The sequence below is a fragment of the Camelus bactrianus genome, chromosome 16 (assembly GCF_048773025.1).
Source record: "Camelus bactrianus isolate YW-2024 breed Bactrian camel chromosome 16, ASM4877302v1, whole genome shotgun sequence".
In the NCBI taxonomy this organism is placed as follows: Eukaryota; Metazoa; Chordata; class Mammalia; order Artiodactyla; family Camelidae; genus Camelus; species Camelus bactrianus.
In genome coordinates, this window is record NC_133554.1 from 41,137,739 (window position 1) to 41,159,360 (window position 21,622).

The 21,622-nt window shown below is 53.1% G+C and overlaps 4 protein-coding genes across 11 annotated transcripts in view; all 4 read right to left on the bottom strand.

The window, feature by feature from the left end:
- The window catches only part of SLC43A2 (solute carrier family 43 member 2), a 39,658-nt gene extending 39,474 nt beyond the window's left edge, over window positions 1–184 (bottom strand). For 2 of the 3 annotated variants that reach the window (XM_074343218.1, XM_074343219.1), the window contains exon 1: window positions 54–184. The gene's annotated coding sequence lies outside the window, so the exon portion shown is untranslated. The remainder of the gene's footprint in view (window positions 1–53) is intronic. The other variant, XM_074343216.1, reaches the window with a different exon arrangement.
- A 2,718-nt stretch (window positions 185–2,902) lies between these two features.
- On the bottom strand, window positions 2,903–13,644 carry SCARF1 (scavenger receptor class F member 1). Of its 2 annotated transcripts, none has more exons than XM_074343214.1 (11): window positions 13,511–13,644; window positions 13,166–13,227; window positions 12,811–12,912; window positions 11,483–12,008; window positions 9,929–10,147; window positions 9,413–9,541; window positions 8,502–8,605; window positions 7,895–8,015; window positions 6,514–6,638; window positions 6,284–6,430; window positions 2,903–5,636 (listed from the first exon to the last, which is right to left on the bottom strand). In XM_074343214.1, the coding sequence occupies exons 1-11, from the start codon at window positions 13,609–13,611 to the stop codon at window positions 4,768–4,770; spliced, it is 2,505 nt and encodes an 834-aa protein (XP_074199315.1). In that variant the 5' UTR covers window positions 13,612–13,644; the 3' UTR covers window positions 2,903–4,767. The 2 variants fall into 2 exon arrangements, with proteins under 2 accessions (XP_074199315.1, XP_074199316.1); XM_074343215.1 differs by having other exon boundaries at window positions 5,482–5,636; window positions 6,284–6,393.
- Window positions 13,645–14,045: 401 nt separating this feature from the next.
- Window positions 14,046–17,514, bottom strand: RILP (Rab interacting lysosomal protein). Of its 4 annotated transcripts, none has more exons than XM_074343222.1 (8): window positions 17,029–17,514; window positions 16,863–16,956; window positions 16,672–16,778; window positions 16,328–16,573; window positions 15,900–16,045; window positions 15,397–15,519; window positions 14,737–14,863; window positions 14,046–14,608 (listed from the first exon to the last, which is right to left on the bottom strand). In XM_074343222.1, exons 1-8 carry the CDS (start codon window positions 17,254–17,256, stop codon window positions 14,390–14,392), a joined length of 1,290 nt encoding a protein of 429 aa, XP_074199323.1. In that variant the 5' UTR covers window positions 17,257–17,514; the 3' UTR covers window positions 14,046–14,389. The 4 variants fall into 4 exon arrangements, with proteins under 4 accessions (XP_074199323.1, XP_074199324.1, XP_074199325.1 ...); XM_074343223.1 differs by having other exon boundaries at window positions 14,774–14,863; window positions 17,029–17,513; XM_074343224.1 differs by having other exon boundaries at window positions 14,046–14,534; window positions 14,774–14,863; window positions 17,029–17,511.
- A 538-nt stretch (window positions 17,515–18,052) lies between these two features.
- The window catches only part of PRPF8 (pre-mRNA processing factor 8), a 29,331-nt gene continuing 25,761 nt past the window's right edge, over window positions 18,053–21,622 (bottom strand). For both annotated transcript variants that reach the window (XM_010958200.3, XM_074343226.1), the window contains exons 38-43: window positions 20,899–21,138; window positions 20,660–20,801; window positions 19,116–19,256; window positions 18,842–18,981; window positions 18,535–18,737; window positions 18,053–18,379 (exon numbers count right to left, since the gene is read on the bottom strand). In XM_010958200.3, coding sequence (XP_010956502.1) covers window positions 18,225–18,379; window positions 18,535–18,737; window positions 18,842–18,981; window positions 19,116–19,256; window positions 20,660–20,801; window positions 20,899–21,138 — 1,021 coding nt within the window. In that variant the 3' untranslated portion in view covers window positions 18,053–18,224. The remainder of the gene's footprint in view (window positions 18,380–18,534; window positions 18,738–18,841; window positions 18,982–19,115; window positions 19,257–20,659; window positions 20,802–20,898; window positions 21,139–21,622) is intronic.

Sequence of the window (21,622 nt, forward strand, 5' to 3'; positions counted from 1 at the left end):
CCCCCACCCCCAGCCCACTTGCCCGGGGCCCAGGTGCCCAGGATCCAACTCACCCGGCTCCTACTGAGTGTGTATCGGGCCCGGCCGGCGCCTTTTCTGCCCCCCCTTTTATTCCAGTCCTTTTATTCCGACCCCCAAGATGAAACACTGCGGTACGCTGATTGGCTGAGTGGGGGCTAGAAACAGGCATTCACCAATCAGCAACCACCCGCCCGCCCCGCGGCGGGCAGAAGCCGGTTCCGGCCGGACTAGGAGACAAACAAGAGAGCTGGGGGGGTCAGGGACAGCGGCGCGCTGAGGGGTAGTCTGCTGCCTTAAACTGGAGTCACAGCCAGCCGGGCTGGGAACTGCAAGGGGCACAGCCTCATCCCCTTTTCCAGAGCCTCACCCCGAAGCCATTCCCCTGAATTGGGTCCCCGGCTCGGCGTTCCTGCGACTCCGGGGCTTCCCCAGCTGCACGCCGGTCCGTCTCGCGCATCAAGATCCGCTCCCGCACTCCGTTCTCCTCCGGCCCGCCACATAGTCCCCAGCTCCCCTTACTGCCCTGGGCACCACGCCCGACGCTCTGGCTCCGCGTGGGTCGTTCGGTTACCGCCGCTTCCATTGCCTCCTTCCCATGCAACGCTGCCATCCGTCTGCCTCGGGTTTTGTGTCCCGATTCCTCGCTTTCCTGCTCCCAGTGACCCTTATCCAGGCGCTGTCTGCACAGCCCGGATCCCCGGACCTCTGTCCAGGCGTGGTGTTCCTCTTCCCAGCTCTCCTGATTCACCGATCCCACTCCTGGGTGCATTCTTCCCGGTCCCTGGAAGGTGACCCTCGGGGATCCTCAGGTGGGAGTTTGGGGCTTGTCTGCCCCCTAGGACGTTTCCTCAGGTGCCCCATCCGTTCCTGCTGACCCATCCCCCCGTTCCTGCTCTCCTAAGTCCCCTTAGGGACCCCCACTTAGACCAGTCATCTTGGTGCTCCCTGCACTCCCTTACGCCCCGTCTCCTAACGTCTCCTTAAGGCAAGGGCACTGTGACACGGCGGGCAGCGCTAAGCTGCAAGCACAAGTTAGAACTCCGAAAGAGCGCGTCGGGTCGGGAGGGCTCTGGGCTCCTGATCTGATCAGTGAGGTGGACCTGCTCTGAGGAAGTGCCAGGGCAGGGGGATGTAGCCTGGGCTCTGGAGGTTCAGCTTCCCAACCGGGTCTCTTCCCTGGAAGGCACTAGCCCTACCTCAGAAGGCCTTAGGTCTCCCCAGATTGAGTTTGGTTTTTCTGGCACGCGGTGGGAGCTGGCTTATCGTCCAAGGGAGCCCCAGCAGCCTCTAGCTCCATGTCCCTGAGTCCGAGTGCGCCCCCTGCCGCCGTGAACCCGCCGCTGGCAACCTTGCTCAGACCACGTCCGGCGTTGTGGGCTGGGGGATCCTGGCTGATTACGTATCCTGTTACCCACTCTGAAGAATCTCACCCGCTCACTAGGTTGCAGCTGTCTCTTAACAAACTTCAGTTCTTCTCTCCCTCCCTCCTAGAGCCCTCCTGAGAGCTGTCCCCAGGCAGTTGTTCCAAACACCTTTCTAAACCGAAAATTTCTCCCTCCCCTCCAAAACTGTTCCTCCTATTCTTTTTAAGATAATAGCACCATTACGTACTGACGTTAGACACTGTGAACCAACATTTCAACAAATACTTGTTAGGCACCTGCTCTTATTTGCCCTCTCTTTCACCCCACCTCTACCCCACCAATACAATCTGGATCTCCTAAGTGTTTATCTAATTTGCACATGCTGCGTCCCTAGGACTGCACCTGCTGTTCATCCAGCCTCCGATCTCAGCCTCCAATCTCAGCCACTCAAATCCATCTCTCCACCGCACCCCTATCCCCTGAGTTCTGGGAAATGCAAATCTAACATTGGTAAATCTGACCTTTGCTAAAATCCTTCAGAAACTCTTTACCATTTGTCCTGCCCGATAAAGTTCAAGTTCTCCAACCTGACCCACACAGTCTCCCGACTCTGGTCTACTCCTAGATGCTCCAATCACATGGACTCGCTTGTAGTTCCTGCAGATGCTGTTCTCTCACCTCTGACCCTCAGACATAGTCCCTTCTTGAACAGCACCTTTTCCAGGAAGCCTCCCCCAACCACTCCCCGCAATATTCTACATTATCTTTGTCCACTGATTGCTTTATTTTATAATTATCTTCTAATCTGTTTGTCTCGTCCTCTTCCCATTGACTGAGAACGCCTATTGAGACAAACTATGTCTCATTCAGGTTTGAATCACCAGCCCTTAATATAGAAGTAAGCACAAAGCAGATGTACAATATGAGTTTGTTGAAAGAAAACCTGAACAAATGAAACGAGGGAAAGGTATTAGCTTCTAGTGACAAAGCTGGAGAATGATGTAATATCAATAATAATGACCCTTAATAAGAGCCAAAAATTTACTAGGTGCTTTACATACTTTATGTCATTTAATTCCCACGGTAGCCCTGGGAGATAGGCACATCCCCATTTTTCAGATGAAAATACAGGCTTTAAGTAACATTTCCAAAGTCACAAAATAAGTATGTCAGAACTGAGATTTGAAATGCCGGAGGGTTGGGTTTTTTGGTCAGTCTTTTTGTCAGGAGTGTTAAAGCCCCCACACCAGCACTGCTGGCAAATCATAAAGAAATAAACTGTTACATATAAAATAAGCTAAAAAGAGATATAGTTCAACCCAGGAAATATAGCCAATATTTTACAATAACTACAAATGAAGCATAATCTTTAAAGATTGTCAGTCACCATATTGTACATCTGTAACCTATAGTAGAAGAAAATGTAGAAGATTATTTCACTGATTTTGAGGTAGAGAAGATCTTTTCATCTTTCTGTGAAACATGACATTAAACCCAGAAGTCAAAAAGAAAAAGACTTGTCTAAATGTAAAATTTTAATTTCTATAGAGAAAAAGAAGAAAGAAACTATAAACAGCATTGAAAGACCAATCACAAACTGGGCAAAGAATTAATATCCTTGATACATACAAAGGCATCTATAAATCAGTGAGAAAAAGAGGAACAACTCAATAGGAAATTAGGGGAAGAATATAACCAGCTCATCTATAGGAAGAATACAAATAACTGTTAAAGACATGGAAAGAAGGTCAGTCCTAGAATAATCATAGAAATTCACATTTTAATGATACCATTTTTGATGGTTCGAAAATACAAATGAAAGACTTTTATCTGTACAAAGAGTTTAACTTTTTAAGAAGTTTTAACATGTTATTACTTTAGTTATTTACTTTCATTGTGCTAAAACAATGAGATACCTTTTTTAATCTATCAGATTTGGTGTGGGGAAATAGATACCAACATCACTTATGAGAACACAAAGACATACAATTTCTTTGGAGGGCAGTTTATGATGTTCTTACCCCATAACGCAGTAATTTCACTTCTAGGAATCTCTTCTACAGAAAAACTAGCACAAGTGCAAAAAAAATTATATGTATATGTATATGGACCAAGTTGTACACTGCATCATCATTTATTATATTAAAACAATTAGAAACAACTCAAATCCCTGTAGGTTGGGGATAGTTAAAATAACTTGTGTTATTTCCACCTGATGGGATCCCATGTAGCCATTTTCTATAAAAAAAAAAAAAAGAGGTAGTTTTATATTTACTGACATCAAAAGATAGCCAGGATATATTGTTAAGTAAAAAAGCAAATTCCGGAACAGTACGTCCTTTTGTTTTCACACGCACAGAAAAACATCTGAAAGGAAGCATCTAGAATGTTCATGAGATTCTCTGCACACTGGGACAGAGGGGTTTGCTCTTTATTTCCTGACTGGGTAATACAAGTGTGTGAGGAAAGAATTCAGAACAAGACCAACAGGCATTCCGTGAAAATTAAGTCTAGCCCCTTCCTCACCCCTCAGAATCTTCTGGGGAGAAGGGAAATCTCATTGTTACTTTAGACATGTCTGAAATGTTAGTACTTTTTATTTTTAGCAAAGAACACAGCTTTTAAAATTTCCTTAAAAATTCAATCTAGTGAGAAAAGTAAAAAGACTGTTCACTGTAGAAAATTTGCAAATTATGCAAAAATGTAGGAAGAAAATAAATACCAGCCACAATCTCATCTCCCAGAGAAAAATGCCATTTGATCCCTTTCCCTCGAATCTTTTTTATGCATACACATCATTTTAAAAGAAAGTCCGTAAAAGTCACAAAATCTACACAAAACGGAAGCATTCTAAACGTGTATTCTGAAGCAAAAAGGAATGAAATTTGTAAAAAGAAAAGTTGCATTTTACACTTAACAGTATAGCGAACCTAAACATTCTCCCATATTAAAAACACTCTTACACAACATGATTTATTGTGGTTGTTTAGGAACCTTTCATAAGGAATATTTCTTTAACCAATCTTTTATTGTCAAACATTTAGGTTGTTTCCCATTTCAGAAAAATGTGTTACAAGTGAAGGAAAGAATAGCCTTTGGGGGCAAACAGAGTCCAGGACAACAGAGAAAAAGTCCCTGCTGCCATCTCTTCCCCCTTCCTGACCCCATCCTGGGGGGCCTCTGCTTAGGCCTTCCAGACCTCTCCCAGAGCACTGCCAGGGCCCAGAGCCAACTGGCCTTCAACTCTGATGAGTCCCTGTGGAAAGACAGAGGCGCTGGTATGCCTTTCCTGGCCCTAGAATCTTTTTCCAGCGCAGAATACAATCTGATCCTAGGCAGTTTGGATGCCTGCCCCTATCCATTGTCTTACCACTCATGAAATTCAAGGTCCTCTGGGGTCTGGTGGCCCAGAGATGGGTACAACATTCTCATACTGGGGCTCCTCCTGCCCTTCCTCGCCAGTCAGCTTCTGGGGATCCTGTTCCAGGGGACCATCCCCAGGGGCCAGCTCCTGGCCCCTCCCTGAGCTCTTGGTGCCATCCCCCAACCCCCTGGCCACTTCCTCTGGCCTGGTCCCTGCAGACTCTAAGGTCCCAGGCAGCTCCTCTTTCGGGGCTGAGCTGGGGCTCAGACTGGCAGAGCCAGGGGCCAGCCCGGGGCTGCCCTTGTTCCGACTCAGGGCCCTGCGTGGAGGCTTAGGGATGGCACTCTTGACCCTGGGCTCTGCCTGGCCTTTCTGGAAGCTACCAAAACGGCGGAGGACAGACTGGACGGGGCCCTCAGATCCCTGTGGTGTCCCTGCCAGCATGTAGATCGTGGTCACAGAGCCTGAGCCCTCCTGGACACTGCCCTCGATGGCTTCCACACGCTCAGCCACTGTCCGGCCAGCAAGCAGGAGCCGGCGGCGGCCAATGGCTGAATCCCTGGGGCTGGCAGCACCAGGAGGGGCGCCGTCTGTTTCCGTTTGCTCTGGGCTCATGGGCTCCTCAGCCTCCTGACTTTCAGGACCTGGCTGGGTCCCCCGGGAGAGCCTCTTGGGCTTTCGGAGCGGGCTGGAGAGCTCCCCTGAGCTTCGGCGACTCTGTGGTGCAAACTTGGTACCTTCAGCAAAGGAGACCGAGGGCCGTTTGGCCCGTGCTAGGCTGGATGTGCGCGGGATGGCGAATGGTGTGGAGGCGTCCTCAGGAGGAGGGAAGGGGCCTCCGGCCAGGCTGGCCTCGGGTGACTCTGCTTGGGCTACAGGGACCATCCCTGGCAGAGGAGACAGAAGAGCTTGGCCAAAGCTGGGCTGGCCACCCTCTTCCATTATGCTTACCCAGCTTAGCATCTTCTGGGAGGCCCCAGAAATGGGGCAAGGGAGAGGGTGAAGATGCAGAGAGGCAGGGGAAGGGCCTATTCAGGCAGATGCTCGTGCTTCTGCCCTCTCTTCTCACCACCCCTTCCTACTTTGCACTAATGCCACACTCTAACCACACTGAAGCTCTTTCAAGGCCACACAGCCGTGTCCCTCTCACCTCTGAGCCTTTATGTTCACTGTTCCCTCCTTGAAACATCATTCCCACCTCTCCCTAACTTTCACTGGGCTAATAGCTACTGATTCTGCTCAACTCAGTATCACTAACACTGAGCCATCTTCCCTGACCCCAGTCACCCCCAACATGGCTGGATTACGAGCCCCTACTTGTGTTTCCCCCATGGAAGCATCTATCACTCTGTCCTACAATGTCTGATTACTGCCCACCAGACTATAAGCTTGGTGAGGACAGGAACCTGTCTTGTTCTTTACCGTGTCCCCCAGCCAGGAACAGAGACTAGCACAGAATGGGCGCTTGTTACACATTTGTTGAAGGAATAAAGAAGAGGCTGCTCTGGGGCTGAGTGGGCTGGATGGGGGCTACCTTCATGGGGTGGCACGCAGTAGGCAGGACCCTCATCCTCTTCTCCAGACTCGGGATCAGAAGAGAAAGAGTCATCCGAGGCCCAGCCGGCAGAGGGCGGCTCGATGAAGCTGTGGTTGAAGGGGATCTCCGGGTCGTGGTGCGAGACTGCGGGGGGGCTCGGGGTCAGGCGCAGAGCCCGATAGGAAGCCTTATCCCCTCGCAGCCCCTGAAGCTCAGCTCCCACTTACCTGTCACCCAGGGAAGCTTGTGGCTGCTGAGGGAACTGCAGGGCAGCGCAGAGCCCAGGCTGGAGGTCAGTGCCCCCCAGACCTGCAGCTTCATCCTGGACAGAGCAGTTCCATCTCCTGCTGGCCTGAGGGAATAGGAGAGTGGTCAGCACAGGAGACTCCTGGCTGGGGCAGGGTAGGGGCAGGAGAAGAGGGCCAGGACCTTCCTGGTCCTGGGTTACTCAGAGTGACTGTGTCTACTTCAACAGCTCCCTATGGCTACAAAGTAAAATCCAAACTACAGACCCTGAGATTCGGGACTGTCACAGAGGGTGGCGTAGTTCTGGAGTCACAAGGTAGCAGCTCTGGCTCAGACTTGTGCTCTCTGGGCTTCAGTTTCCTCATCCATAAAATGGGGACAACAACTCCTATTTATCACAGCTTTTTTCAGAACAGCACACCAGATACTTGGCGGGCTGCCCCCAAATGCAGCAATGTGCTATTATCACCCTAGTTGAGCCCCAGCTCTCCTCTCCTTCTGAAAGTGGCACCACCTCCAGGAAACCTGCCCTTGTCCCCACCCCCAAGCTGGAAGTGACTGCTTCACTCATTACCATTCTTCAGACAAACTGTGCACGTGTCCTGGCCCTCCTGTGAGGGGCTTCTCCCCTCCCCCAGGCTCTATACCCCAGGGGAGGAGCTACTGGGTCTGCTCTTCTGAGACTCCTGCCCAGCATAGAGGGAAACATGCTCAAGGGTTAGTTCATGAACTAATAAGGAAGCACTGGACAAAGAGTCTGGAAAACGGGGCACAGGCTTCATGCATGCCAGTGACTAGCTGGGTCACCTTGGGCCCATGTCCTCCTGTGAATTGAGAACGCTAATCCCCCTGCCCCACATGCCCTGCTCCAAAGCTCCATGCTGCTGTGAGTCTCCAAGGAGCCAAGAAGTGTGAAGAGATCTTGTAAAGGAACAAAGCTCCTTGCAAGGAACATTCCCCTACAGTGGGCTGCAAGCCCAAATCCCTCCTCCCCTCTCCTTTTCTGGGAAAGCCACATTCTCTGCTAAACCACTGCTCAGACTTTTATGGTGCTCTCCCTTGGGGGGCGGTTTGAGGCCTGGTCTCTTCCCCTCCCTGCTTAGAGCTCTCCTGACGCTTCTGCGTTCTGCCAGCTTGGCGCCCAGGGTCCCTGCTCCTGTGTGACTCAGAAACTTCCCCCTGAAGGGTGCTGAGGAAGGCAGGTGGCTGACTTGGTGTCTCCAGGCCATAGCCACTGCCAACTACCTCATTACCTCTGAACTCAGTGTGTGACAAGGCCAGCCCTTCCCCACCCCTGAAAGGAAACCAGATGCCACCAATGGCCTGAGCTGTGGGGTCGGGAAGGGACAGACCAGTGTTTACCTGTCCTTGGGGTCCAACCGGGCAGCCCAGCAGCAGCAGGCACAGCAGGCGATGGCCAGGAGGAGCAGCAGCAGAGGCACGAGGATGCCCGCGATGAGGGCGGCATCCTGGCTGTGAGATCCTAAGGAGAATAGAGGATGGGCCAATACTCAGGGCCTCCCTGTCTCCCACAATTCTGTCTCATCTCTAGCTCTGAACTGCCTACTTCCCAGAATCTTCCACCCGTGGGTCTCTCCCCATCTTCTGAGAGATGTAGACTCTGCCAGCCTGGAGGCCCCCTCCTCCAAGCAGCCTCCCTGCTGGTCAGTCCCCTCCTGATGGTCCATGGCCTGTTCTACAAACTCTTGCCGCCCAGTTTTCAGGCTTGATGCACATCCCAGTGTCCAGCCCTCCCTGCTCGTTTCCATTGGGTGCTAGCCTGGTTTCTCAGGGGACAGGGGCTCTGTGACATCTTCAGGAGGCCCCGAAGCATTCATACCAATTTCAGGTAAAGGAAATGTCTCTGACATGAGCCCAGCCTTCCTGGCAAGTTGTGAGGCCCTGGAGCCCATATAAAGGGCTGATCTTTCCCTGGTTACTGCACCCTGTATTCTCCCTTCCACCTTACCCAGCTGGCAGGCCCCAGAGACCGGGTGGCAGGTTCCCTCGGGGCATTCGCAGGGAACAGAGCAGTTGTTTCCATGGAAGCCAGATGGGCACGAAGTGTTGCAGCTTTGGGGTGACAAAGAGAGACAGGCTGAAGGCTGGGTTAGAAGGCATGGAGGCGGGCAGGGGATGGGGAAGGTAGATTTCTGGGCACTGCTCCCCACTCCCTGCCACAGAGACTTCCCAGGATGAAGCCCACATAGACGCCTCTGATCTCTGAGCCACATTCTAAGCACCCCTGGCAGTGTTTGGAAGAATCCCTCTGCCCCTGCGCCCATCTTCCAGAAAGACCACCTACAAGCTGCTTCCCGGCTCTCAGCTCCTCCAAGGTGTAAGCCTCAGACAGGGTCCAACTCCCATGATCCTCATCCCTTCCCACCCAGCCCTAGTATGAAATAAGCAATACGCTAATGGAATCCAGAGAAACTTCCTTAGGGTTTGGATGTCTGAGCCAGGCCGAGGGCTGTGCCTAACTCTCTGGGCCTTTGTTCTCTCCTCTATAAAATGAGGTCTCTGTATAAAATGAGGACATTCTGTTCTACAGGGGGAAAACTTGACACTGGAGACATTAACATTGATTATGTTTTACTATCTAAAAACCTTAGAGAAACATTAGCGTCTGGAGCCTTACCCCTACATAACTTCTATTTTGGAAGCCCCATCTAGCTAGGAAGCCAGGCTTTTTAAATTAAGCATTACTCTGACCCTCCTTTGAAAGATGCAGACCCCACAACAGGAGGAATAACTTCTTCGTTATGAGGATGCTGGGTGGATGTTTGGGAGGTGGAGAAGCCCAGGAAGGGAAGTTTAGGAAGCAGGTTGCACAGAGGCCTGACCTAGGCCCCTGCCTCCTTCCAGGGCCCCTGTCCCTACCTGGGTCCCCAGTAGCCAGCATTGCAGACACACTCCCCAGTCACAGCATCACAGGCCCCCTGGGCACAGGGCAGGCAGGTAGAGCCACAGCCTTCCCCAAAGGTGCCAATCGGGCAGGGGTCTTCACACCTGAGGTGAGGCAAGAGTCAGAATAGGGGGGCAAGGCAGGCCTGGCCTCCAGAGGGGGGTCCTACCCACCTTCCCCCACACTTCTAGATTCAGAGACCCAACTGTCTACTCCTCAGCAGTGAAGCTCAGGTGCAAACCCAACAGATAACAGACTATAGATCACTGGACAGAGAAGACAGCGGGAAACTTGAGAGATGAGGGAGCTGGAGGAGACCCCTGCCCAGGACCTCATCAGCACCATCTCTCTCCCCTCAGTCTTCACTGGAGGTAGAACCCACAGGGCTGTGTGAATGTTTGCATTGGAGGGGCAGCTATCCCAGAGGGAGCAGCTAGGGTGAGGCTCCAGAAGGAAGATGTACCCCACCCAGAGCAAGCCAGCCTTCTCACCTGGGCCCCAGCCAGCCAGGGTCACAGCGCTGACACTGCCCAGTGTCTGGCTGACAGGCCTCCCCAAGCCGGCAGTGGGGGCACTGCTGCCTGCAGTTATCGCCAAAGGTGCCAGGAGGGCAGGGCTGGTGGCACTGGGTCCCATTCCAGCCTGGCTCGCAGGACTCACAGCTGCCTGTGTCTGCAGAGCATGGCTCATTCTGCTTGCAGTGGCCACAGCTGGGAAGAGAAGACCGTCATGGGAACGCAGGGAGGCGGACAGGTGAGGCGCCCGCCCAGGCCTCCAGGGGCACTGGAGAGCATCCCTGTCCCTCAGCTTGGTCACTCAGGCAGATGTGAGCCTCAGTTTCCCCATGCTGTACAACAAAGAGGTTGGACAGGCTATCTCTGCAGGGTCTAATGGGATTCCAGCCCTCTCCTAATCCCTCATTCGTAGCCCCATCCTTCCGTGGGTCCCAGGGTCACCAGGAGCTCCCAGCCCAGCCAGGGCAGCCAAGTTACCACTCCAACCTCTGCCTCCCTTCTGTCCAGTGTTCCCTTCCTCCTCCTCCTCCTTTTCTCTCTTCCACCCATGCCATCTCAGAGGTCTGGCAAGAACTGACCTCGGTAGTTTATCTTCTATCCCATTTTATGCATTATGAAAATGATAAAAATGGGTTTTCACCGCTATAATTTTAAGTTTTTCTTAAATTTTTTCCAATTTTATTGAGTTATAATTGACATATAGCTCTGTATAAGTTTAAAGCATACAGCATAACGACCACACATATATATTGTGAAATGATTACCACCAAAAGGTCACTTAACATCCATCATCTCATATGAATACAAAAGAGTGGGAAAAAAAAAGGTTTTCTCCTTGTGAAGAGAGATCTTAGGATCTAGTCTTTTAGCAACTTTTCCAATAAGGTTTATCTTATCTTAACTTCTCATTGATCTTTAACAGTTACTTGAAGTTTCTCCCTCTAGAGATACTCCTTTAACTACCTGGGATCATATGCCTGGATCAGACTCATTTGGAAGGGGAGGAAGGGAGTTCGTAAGATCAATTTGGCGGCTCTGACCAGCTTTTAAAAAATGGGGGAAGAGTATAGCTCAGTGATAGAGTGCATGCTTAGCATGCATGAAGTTCTGGACTCAATCCTCAATACCTCCATTAAAAATTAATAAATAGATTAATAAACCTAATGACCTCCACCCCAGCAAAAAAAAAAAAAAAGAGAGAGAGAGAGAGAAAACATTTTGGTATATGTATGTGTTGTCTGGATAAACTTTTACTTCAGTTAAATATATATATAATGCGATGTAAAACGTTTCTTACTGTTGAAGTGCAATTGGTCGAAGTTTGAAAGCCACTAAGTCTCAGAAGGACCCTGAAATCATTTTGCCACGTGATTCATTTTTTAAAATCTGTTTCTAAGCATGGCTTGCTAGTAGTAGTATCTTTTGTTTAACAGTAATCGTATGAAAGTGGTGAGCGAGGCTGGATCCTTAGCACGCCCTCCCCCCTCCCTTCTCAGCCGCATCCCCCCATCGCCGTGCTGCCCGGCTCACCTGTCGCGGCACTGCGGCCCGTAGCGGCCCGGGGTGCAGGGCAGCTCGCAGCGCGGGCCGCGGAAGCCGGGCGGGCAGGCGCACTGGCCGGAGGCGGCGCTGCAGCGGCCGCGCACGCACTGGCACGGCTGCCGGCACTCGGGGCCCCACCAGCCCGGCCGGCAGGCGCAGCGGCCCGACTCCTGCGCGCACGGTGAGCCGTGGCACGAGCAGCGGAAGCTGCAGCGGCGGCCCCACCAGCCCGGCTCGCACAGGCAGGAGCCGGTGGCCGGATCGCAGCGCGCCCCCGCTGGGTTGCACTGGCACGGGCGGCGGCACGTGGACGACCACCAGCCGGGCTCGCAGCTGCACGCGCCGGTCTCGGGGTTGCAACGTCCGTGGGGGGCGCAGGCGCATGCGAACTCGCAGCGGGCGCCCCAGCGGTCGGGTTGGCAGTGGCACACGCCTGTGGCCGGCTCGCACTGGCCATGCGGGTGGCAGGAGCAGCTCTCGCGGCAGTCGGGGCCCCAGTACTGGCCCGGGCAGCCTGGGGATGGCGACGGGGAGTGGGGGACATAAAGGTGTGAGCGGGCTCAGGTACAGGCACAGATTCCCAAGCCACGACCCCCTTCCACGAGGACGAGGGGGCACCAGGCCCGCCCTCCAAGAACTAAGGTCAGCCTGTTTTGGGGCACAGCATACTTCCTGCCCCAGACTCCGGGGCAGTAGCCCAGCCTTCCACTTCCACATTTCAGAACACACTTAAAGATCATGAGTGGAAAAGGGCCTTACTCAGAGTCACCCAGAAGTGGATGGGCCTTCATTCATGCCCTTCCTCCCTCTCACTGGGTTCCACTTCTATGTCTATCCCGGCCTGGATGCTGCCCATCAGGGTCTCAGAGGAAGCCACATTCCCCGCAGTGTCTCTCAGCCCTGACTCTCCGTCTCTCTGCCAACCAACCCCTTTCCCATGTCCCTCTTTCTGCCAGAGGGGGCAGACAGTCCAGCCACCCTCCACACAGACATAAGGTGTACGTGGGGGAGACTGAGAATGCAACCATTCTGCAGTTAATGGGGATCCCCAGCATCTTTACCACAGAATTAAATGGGAAGATGAATGGACCAGAACTAAAACTGTAGGAGGGCTTTGTGGACACAGGTAAAAACCAGATGATTCAGGGCATCTCCCAGGAGTGCATCACTTCCTGTCTCTAGAACTCGATTTCCTCAGTGAAGCTTGGAGGGACTCTGGCCCTGCTTTTCTAAGATGACATTCCTACCTGCTTCATCACCCTGCTCCCCAAGTCCTGCCCAGCAACTTGACCCCTCAGGAGAGACTCAGGACTCACGGGAGTTGCACTGGGCCCCGAAGAATCCAGGTTTGCATCGACAGAGGCCTGGTTTCACACATACCTCGTCTTCCCGACAGGCGTCCAGCCCCTCGCAAATAGCTGAAAAACACCGCACCCAGGTTGGAAGGACTGGGGTATGACCAGGGGACACTCTGCCCCTCTCACTGGCTCCTGGTGCCCTGCCCCCCTCGAGAGCTGTTTCCTCGGGGCTGGGGGTGTGTGTGTCACAGGATGGACCCTAGTTCTAGGGCTCAGAAGGGCAAACAGACCCGAGGAGGTAGGAAGGAAGGGTCACTAGGTTATGTTCACTTTACTTCTCGGATTGGGGGGGGGTTCCGTCCTGGCTACTCACGGATGGTGCATTCGCGATCTTTCTGCCTCCACCCTGGGCAGCACTGGAGCTCAACAGAGGGGCTGTGGGGCAGAGAGGGGTCAGCCGGGGGGCAGCCTGGCTCCGCAGCCTGGCTGAGATGTGGGAGGCTGCCTCAGCCCCATGAGGCAGGTCTGGCCAAGAGTCACAGGTCCAGTGTCCCCAACCCCTTCCCTTTCTGTCCCAGGCCTTCCAACCATCTGTCCTCCAGGCTGTCCCCAAGCCCTCTTGCTTTAGCCCCATGACCTCTGTCCTCACTCCTCTTTCCTCCCAATGCCCCAACACCAGTTCAGCCACCTCCCCATCAGAACCCCCCACAAGACCTACCTGCCAGCCATGCAGACGTGCTGCCCTCTGGGGTCCAGCTCAGACTCCTGGGTCCCCCGAGTCCAGAGCAGCAGTAGAGGGAACAGCAGCCTGATCCCCATGGCGGCCAGTATAGCAGGAAGGCTTGGGTTAGTCTGGCCCCCACAGCTCCCAACCCCCTCCCTGCTTCCTCCCAAGGCTTTTCCTGAGGAAACCAGGCCGGAGGGGCGGGTTGCCATGAGGCACCTCCCTGAGAGGGTGGGCAGGCGCTGAGACGACCAGACACTAGAGAACTAAAAGGGAAAGGCAGGCCAAGGGCGAGACCTGAGTGAGGGCTTAAGGGGCAAGTTTCAGTCTGGAGGAGGCAGTATGAGGAGGCTGTAAGTTCCGGGTCCTGGGGAATGGGGTGGGGGCAGTGAGGGGAGGAGCTACAGATTTCTATTATGTCACACTCCCCAAAGGAACTGGGAGAAGCCTCTCCACTCAGTGACAACCATGAGGATCCTCCTGGCAGAGCTGGGCAGGGGCAGAACACTGACAGACAGGCATGGAGCAGTTTCTGGGTACCATGGGCAGTTGCTTTATTCCATTAGCTCAGGCCACCCCCACAATCCCGTGGGAGATAGGTAGTCAGTTCTCCATTTTGTGGATGGGGAAACTGAGACTCAGAGAGGAAACACTCTTCTCTGGCCCTGGAGGATTGGCACAGAGATACAGGAAGGAAGGTAGGTTGAGCTCCCCATCACGCCCCAGCTCAGACCAGGATTAGAAAAGAGCCTGGAGAGGCTGGGAAGGAGGTAACCCTGTCCTCATTTGAGGTCACACATCCACCCACAGATAGATCCCAAAGTCAGTCCTCTGCAGCAGCTGAGACCCCAGACCAGAGTAGGGCAGGGCCTATCAGGAGTTGGGGTCTGTTAGGCTGCCCACAGGCTCCAAGTGGGGTGGCTGTGGGGCCTCCTCTTCTCCCTGTCGCTTGCTGGGAGCCACGCTGCTGGTCTCTGCTTCAGGGGCCTCTGCTTCACCCCGATACCACAGGCCAAAGCTGGGGGAAAGCCAAGAGGTGCTTTGAGGCTGGATGCCAGGGAGGTCGAGGATAGGGGCTGAAGGCAGGGGGTGCTGTAAAAAGGGAACGCAGGAGGAAGAAAGAGCAGCATGAGGCAGGGAGAGGTGAGGGGGCCACCAGAGGAGCAGGAGGGGACGGGTGTGCTCAGAGCTTGAGCGGGAAAGGGGGGCCCCTCCTTCACCTCCACCATATTTGTCCTTCCTCTTCCCCTAACATACAAACTCCGAATTCTGGACTCAGGAGGTGGCGGTTGGGGGTGGTCTCCCTTATCACTGGAGAGCAGCAGCCATGAGCCATCCTCATCGTCACTGAGGCAGAGGAGAGAGGAGATGTGAGGGCCATTTATCAAGGCCCCGAGGGAAAATGGAAGTCCACCTATGTTCAGCTTTCCGTGTGGCCCCCAGGAACAGGTGGGGGAGGACAGAGTGACTTCAGAGTCCCGAAGGCTAGAGAGGAGAAGCTGGGGAGATGGAGGACATCTTGAAGCTTTTCTTTTCTAGCCTGATACACAGCAGGCCCCTGACAAGGCTACAGCCACAGCCTTACCCCTCTGAGAACAGACACAGCCAAGACGAGAAACAGAAAACTGAAGAACCAAGAAGCAGAGTTAGCAGGTTTCTTCTGCAGATGTACAGCATGGCAGGTGGGAGCAGCGCGACCCAGAGAGAAGTGTGGTGGGCTCAGGGGGTGACCAGGCCAGATTAGCAGATTTCAGAAGTGACTAGGCTAAGTGAAAGGCTTTAGGGGTTGCTGGATTGGGGTGACAACAGACTCGGAAGGTGACCAGGCTGGGTCAGCAGGAGAGAGAGCTGGTTCAGTGGAAATGGAGGCAGGGCCTTACCTGCTCTCTGCTTCCTCTGGGATCCCTAACATCTTGGCCTTGATCTTCTTCCGCTGCTTCCTGACAGCCACCTTCATAGCTTCCAGTAGGAGCTCAGGGACCCGGTGGTCTGTGAGCAGCTCCCTACAGAGGAGGAGGGGCAGAGAAAAAAGTGGTGGAGATGCCAAGAGTAGGTCTCGTCCCAAATATGTGTGCATGTTTTTCCCCCTTTTGGAAACATTCTGCCTCGCTAACCCCCTCAGACCTTAGCTTAGGTGTCACCCCTCCTAGGCATGCTTCCTTGATGGCCGCTGCAACTTCTGTGACCCTTTGCATTGGCTCTTCCCCATTTGGAAGAAGCTCCAGGAGGGCAGGGGCCATGTGATCCATGTCCTCCAGTGCCCGGCACAGTGCCCGGTCCACGACACCGTGGATACATCAGTGGACCAAAGAAGGAGGCAGGTGAACCGAGGCCTAGGAACAGGTGTCCCCTGCCCCTCCCAGCCCCTACCCTGTGCCCTCACCGCTGGAAGTAGGCCAACTCCTCCTTCAGCAGGAACACGTTCGCTTTGAGCTCATTCCTCTCCTGAAGGATCTGCTCAACTTCCTCTCGACTAAAGCCGCACTGCCCTACCTTGTAGGGACGCTCTGGCTGCAGTGGGGTATCCGCCTGCAGAAGGACAGGCTTGCTGGAAGCGGGGAGCGCCTCGCTGGCCCTGCCGTGCCCCGGGGCCATCATAGGGACACTAGAGAAAGTGACTGGCAGGGAGACTTCGGAGGCCAGGGCACTGCAATAAATGGCAGGTGCCAGACCGGTGCTCTGGCCGAGAGTGGGGCTGGAGGCGCACTCTTGTGCCACCTTCCAGCTTCCGGTGGCCCAACTACACAGCACAGCAAAACTTTTAGGGCCCACCGAGTGCTAGACGGGTCCCTGACATCTTAGGGCACTCACAGAGTCCTCAGGGGTCGCCGGGGCTCCTGCGCTGTTGGCTGCCAGCTCGGGCTCCTGCCTCTGATCGCACCTGGGGCCCTCAGCCTGATCCCGCCCCCGTTCTTGAGACCACTCCTTGGCGGCTTCGCCCTGCAGCTCCCGCTGGCTCTCACGGTCCCGCGCGGCGCTCAGCTGGGCCTGCACAGCGGCCAGCTTGTGCCGCAACTCCGCATTCACCAGCAGGAGGCGCTGCAGCTGCTCCTGCAACTGTGGGCGGAGCAAAGGTGGGGCTGGTGGGCGGGGCACCCAGGGGCCGGGAGAACCCCCCCCCCCCCCCACGACGCCCCGCCCCAGCCCGCCCTCACCGCCTCCGTCTCCTGGCTGCGCTGCAGCAGGTCGCGGTTGTGCGCCCGGAGTTCGTCCCGCTGGCGGTCGGTCACTTCCTTGAGCTGCCGCAGCAAAGCGCGCTCCTCTGAGGAAGGGGTGTTCTTAGCGGCGGCCCGCGGGGGGAGGCCCTGAGCCGCCGCGCCCTGACCCCCAGCCAGCTGACACTCACCCTGTGGCCCAGAGCGCAACTCTCTGCGGAGGCGCTCGTTCTCCTCCCGTAGCCGCCGCAGCTCCAGTTCGGCCTGCTGCGCCGACACCTGCAGCTGGGGAGGCCGGGCTTTCACTGTTAGGCTCCGTCGCCTCGCGAGTGGCGAGGGGAGAGAGCCGTGACTCACCGAGTCTGGGGCGGGCCCCACGGCCGCCTTTTCCAGGAGCTCCAGGGATTGCACCACCAGCGGCACGAGCCCGGCCGCCGCCTTCGGCCCGAAGCGACGCGCCAGCTCCTTCAACTCAGTGCCGAGAGCTCCCGCTAGATGGTACACGAGCTCCGCCGCCGTCCCCGACCCTGCCGCCACCCGAGGCCCCCATCCGTGCGCTCCAGGCGCCGCCCTCCTGGGCTCCATGTCCCCCGAGGGCGACTAGGGCTGCGACACCCTCCCCCAACCCCTACTAGGGCAGGAAAAAGCGAAACAATTTCGCCCTGGAAGCAGTTTAGGACAGTAGAGGGCGGGGTAGAAGCGACAAGGGAGGAGCGATTACGAGAAAAGGCCTGTGGAAGGGGCGTCTCAGTGCCCTGGGCCTTGTCCTCTTCAAGCCCCAAGGTCACAGGAAGCAGGACAGCCAACTTCCAGCTAGGCGTCCAGGAGCTGAGGCACAAGGGCTGTTAAGTGGTCACTTTCGTCAAGCCCTCCCTACAGTGCCCAAACCAGGCTCCACCCCTGTGTCTGAAGTCATGCGGCCTGACTTGGCTGCCAAACTCTACAGGCAAGAAGTGAGAGGTAGGAGGGCTGTCACTGGCCTCAGCCAGAGGCAGCCAACTGTCCAGCCGTGTGCCTGTTTCCAAGACTGACAGAGAGCGACACAAAGCTTAAAGGGCTAAACTGGGCACCACAGTGGCAGGAAACAAGCCACAGCTTCTACACTCCAAACAGCAGCCACTGTTCCAAGGGATGTTGGAAATGGATGAGGGTTTGCAAGTATTTGAGGGAAACTGGCAAATGTGGTCATAGCAGCAGGAGTGTGAAGGTTCAAGTCTCCTTCAGTCCTCTGAGTCTAGAGGATATTTGGCCCCACAGCTCCTGAATAACTGGCCTCATGCCACCTGAAGGCTGAGTGCAGCACCTTACAGTGGACAAGTCTAGCCTCCTACCATTCCTACACCCAGAATTTGAGCTCAGAGGGAAAAAACAACTCAAAAACTCCTATTTATACAAAATTTATTATACTTTGTTCAGAATTACACATCACAGGTCAACAACATAACAAACACAAAATAGAGGGAAAAGAGGTCTAGCTGCTGAATGTCACCAGCTTGTCTGTGGGAGTAAAAGGCTCCAGCCTTTGGGGAATCTGAAAGGAGGTGAGGAGACGACTACGCATAGAGATCCTCTCGGTCCGCAGAGTAGACCTCGCCCTCCTGCAGGAGAGCAAAGTTGAGGAAGTGGGAGGGTCGGTGCACCTCATGGTAGAACTCTTTGGGGTTTGCCAGTTGCAGCTCATACTTCATGTTGGGATCATGCCGGACACCTTGAAATAGAAGGAAATATCCAATGAGACAAGGTCCATCTGCCTCACCTGGCCTGGGCCCCTGAGCCATCTCCAAACCAAAGTCCAGCCCCAAGTGCTACAGGTGATGGCCTAGCCCCATCCCCACTTTCTTGTGCCCCCATCCCTCCACATACCCATAAAGTTGTAGTTCCACGAGGACTGAGCAGGAACCATAAAGAAGCCGAGGAAGCGGTCCGACAGGAGCATCTGGACCCTCTCGTAGTGTGAGGGTAGGTAGCCCTTGGGATTGTTGCCCTTGTCTGTGTTCTGGCGGCCCCATTCATAGCCACTGGGGGTCAGCTTGTAGGCTGTCAGGGTGCAGGAGCCTGGTGTGAAGCTGGAAGATGGACAAGGGCAGGGTCAGAGTTCAGGCCACCACTCTGGGCCCTAGCCCACAATACCCACCCCTCCATACTTCCTCCCAAGGGGGTGCAAGCCTACCTGCAGGTGATGATAATGGTCTTCTCGCCATCCCAAGATGGGTTGTCAGCCATGATCTTGGCATGGGTGGTGACATCCTGGGGTGACAGCTGGGGGGACTCGTTGGGCTGAGTGTGGATCCAACCTAAAGGTTCCATCTCCTATAGGTAGAGTGGTGAAAAGCCATTCAGAGCCCAGTCTGCAGACATGAATCCCACCCATGAGAGTAATATCCCTGCCTTCCCTCCACCTCCCTGAGAGCAGAAAGCCCTGGTTCTCTGACACCCTGACTGACCTTGAGGTACTCATGCTGGGGCAGCTGGCCAGGCAGGTGCACAGTCTGGTGAGTACCCCACTGCGGTACCATCACAATGCAGCGGATCTCCTTCACCTGGGGGTTATCTGGTGGGCTCACCCCATACAGGTACCCTGCAATCTGGAGACAAGGGGGTCAAGAACCAAAAAGATTCCAGCCCAAACTTGGGGCTGTCAGCCCTGTGTTTAATTCCCTTCATCAAGAACAAGGACAGATGCCACTCTCCCTTCTGAGTGAGACAGATGTACTCTGTCTATGAAGTGTGTATCTACTTTTACTTTAAACTGAGCACCCAACCCATCTTGTGGCCTTTCTCTTGCCTTCTGAAACAGCCTGGAGTATGAATTTCTCTAAATACATCTACCTTTACTCAAAAAAAAGAAAGAAAGAAAGAAAAGGAACAAGGACAGAGTTTCTCAAAATGTGGTCAGAATTTCCTGTATCAGAAACACCTGTGGCACTTATTCAAAATCTTAAACGTGGACTTCATCTCAGAATTATCACATTATCTCTTGAGTAGGGTCCAATAGTCACACTGTTCCCCAGGTGATTACTTAAGTACAGTATCCATAAACAAATGAGCACACAAGCACACAGCTCATCCATTTAATCCACAAGCTGAACACATCTTTTAAACTAGCACTAGGCAGTACTTTAAATTTTACATTGTCACGAACCAAGTGTGTTCCTATAAACTCATTCAACACAGGATATTAATATTCTTTTCAAATTCACCAAGCTGAGGCCAAAAGTTGGTGTTTTATAAAATAAGAATTTCCCTGATTACTGGTAAAGTTGACCATCTTTTCATATATTTCTCACCTGCAGTTCCTTTTCTGAACTACCTTCAATTCTTTGCCCATTTTTACAGTTATCCTCAAAAAAATTAACTTCTTAGAATTCTCTATTCTAGATCCTAACCTATAATATCTTAGAGTTATGCAAATATTTTCTTCCTGTTTTTAGTTTGTCTTTTGCGGTACCCTTTGTCACACACCAGTTATAAATTTTGATGATGCTTTTGTATTTTGTGCCTTATTTTTTCATGTATGTGTGTCCTATTTAAGAAGGTTATCCCAACACTAACATAATAAATGTTTTAATACTCCAGTTTAGTATTTTGTATTCAGATCTTTACTCCATCTGGATTTTACTTTTGTAAGTGGTATGAGGCAGAGATCAAGCCTCGTTTTGCTGTTTTAGTATCATAAGGCACACAATCCTACAGACTTGCTACATACACCACATTTATTATACACACATGCATCTGTTTTGGACTATATGATATTCTCTTTCAGTAACTTCTAAGGTAATAATACTTTCTTCTCTCAACTGCCATAGCTTTACAATGTTTTGGTATCTGGTTGAGGGCGAAACCCTCCTCACTGTTTTGGCTATCCTTTTATATTTACTCATGCAGGAATCTCAAAACCAGCACTTCAGGTTCCAGGAAATCTTAATTGAGTTTTAGGGACCTAAAATGCTGGGCATACACTGTAGCCTAGCTGAACACAAGTACTCACTTGGGCCCGAAGGTCAGATATGCAGATAAACTTCTTAAGCACATTCTTGGGAAGGATATAGGTATAACCAGTCTCCTTGATGTCATCAGATGAAACATAGATGTGATTGGTCCTTAGGTGCAAGTTGGCAGCAGAGATGGCCCTAAAAACAGGTAGGGAATGTCGGCATCTTTCAACCCGAGCACCTCAGGAAGCACCTGTAGGCCTTCCATCCCTACCCTTCTGGTCCCTTACAGTACCTGACCCTCCATTCAGTCTTAGATGAGAAAGTCTGGGTCTCATAGTTGCTGGTGGTAGAGGTGATGATCTCGTCACCATGCTTGTTGACAGTACGAGTCTGTGTTGCAGTCAGCTGAGACTGTTCCTTGGTCTGCTTCTCAATCTCAGCTATCTGCTGCCGCTGCTGTGACGGTGCTGAGATCTCCATACCCAGGATGATGTCTCGAATTTCTGACTGTGTCAGTGACGCCACATTCACACTGTAGGGACACCATGGGTTGGTTACACCACAAGGATCCCACCCCCTTGGTCACCTATGCCCCAATGGCAAAAGTGTAACTTGGTGGGACAGGGGAGCCATATTCTTACCCCACACAATCCTCAAGTGATACCTGTAAAGGAAGTGTGAAGTGGAAATACACTAACACTGATAAGATCTGTCACATCCAAGGCTGGCCCTGTGCACCTTTCAGCCATGCTCTAATGCTCAGCATTCATACCTCCAACTTTTCCTCAAGAAAAAGTATCCTGGTACCAAAAAAACTCTCAAAATCAAAAAATCCTAGAACAAGTTCCCAATCACAGTTGGTATGTCAGCCACCCTCAGTGGGTGTCTGGAAATCCATGAACAATTTCGGTTGTCACAATGACGGAAGAAGAGGGAAGGAAGGTGTGTACTGTCACGAGTGGTACCTGGTGGTCTGGGATGTTAGAACTTCCTATAATGTGTAGACTGTAAAGAAA

What these genes read in the sequence shown, in the direction of transcription:
- SCARF1 (XM_074343214.1), bottom strand. Translation starts at nt 13,611, where the DNA reads ATGGGGATCAGGCTGCTGTTCCCTCTACTGCTGCTCTGGACTCGGGGG. An exon ending in CCTGGCTGGCTGGGGCCCAG is followed by an intron (nt 9,542 to 9,928) that starts GTGAGAAGGCTG and finishes GCCTCACCTCAG; the next exon opens with GTGTGAAGACCCCTGCCCGA. An exon ending in CTGCGTGCCACCCCATGAAG is followed by an intron (nt 5,637 to 6,283) that starts GTAGCCCCCATC and finishes CTCCTCTGCCAG; the next exon opens with GGATGGTCCCTGTAGCCCAA.
- RILP (XM_074343222.1), bottom strand. Translation starts at nt 17,256, where the DNA reads ATGGAGCCCAGGAGGGCGGCGCCTGGAGCGCACGGATGGGGGCCTCGG. An exon ending in GTTGCGCTCTGGGCCACAGG is followed by an intron (nt 16,779 to 16,862) that starts GTGAGTGTCAGC and finishes CCCCTTCCTCAG; the next exon opens with AGGAGCGCGCTTTGCTGCGG. An exon ending in GAGTTGGCCTACTTCCAGCG is followed by an intron (nt 15,520 to 15,899) that starts GTGAGGGCACAG and finishes CCTCCTCTGTAG; the next exon opens with GGAGCTGCTCACAGACCACC.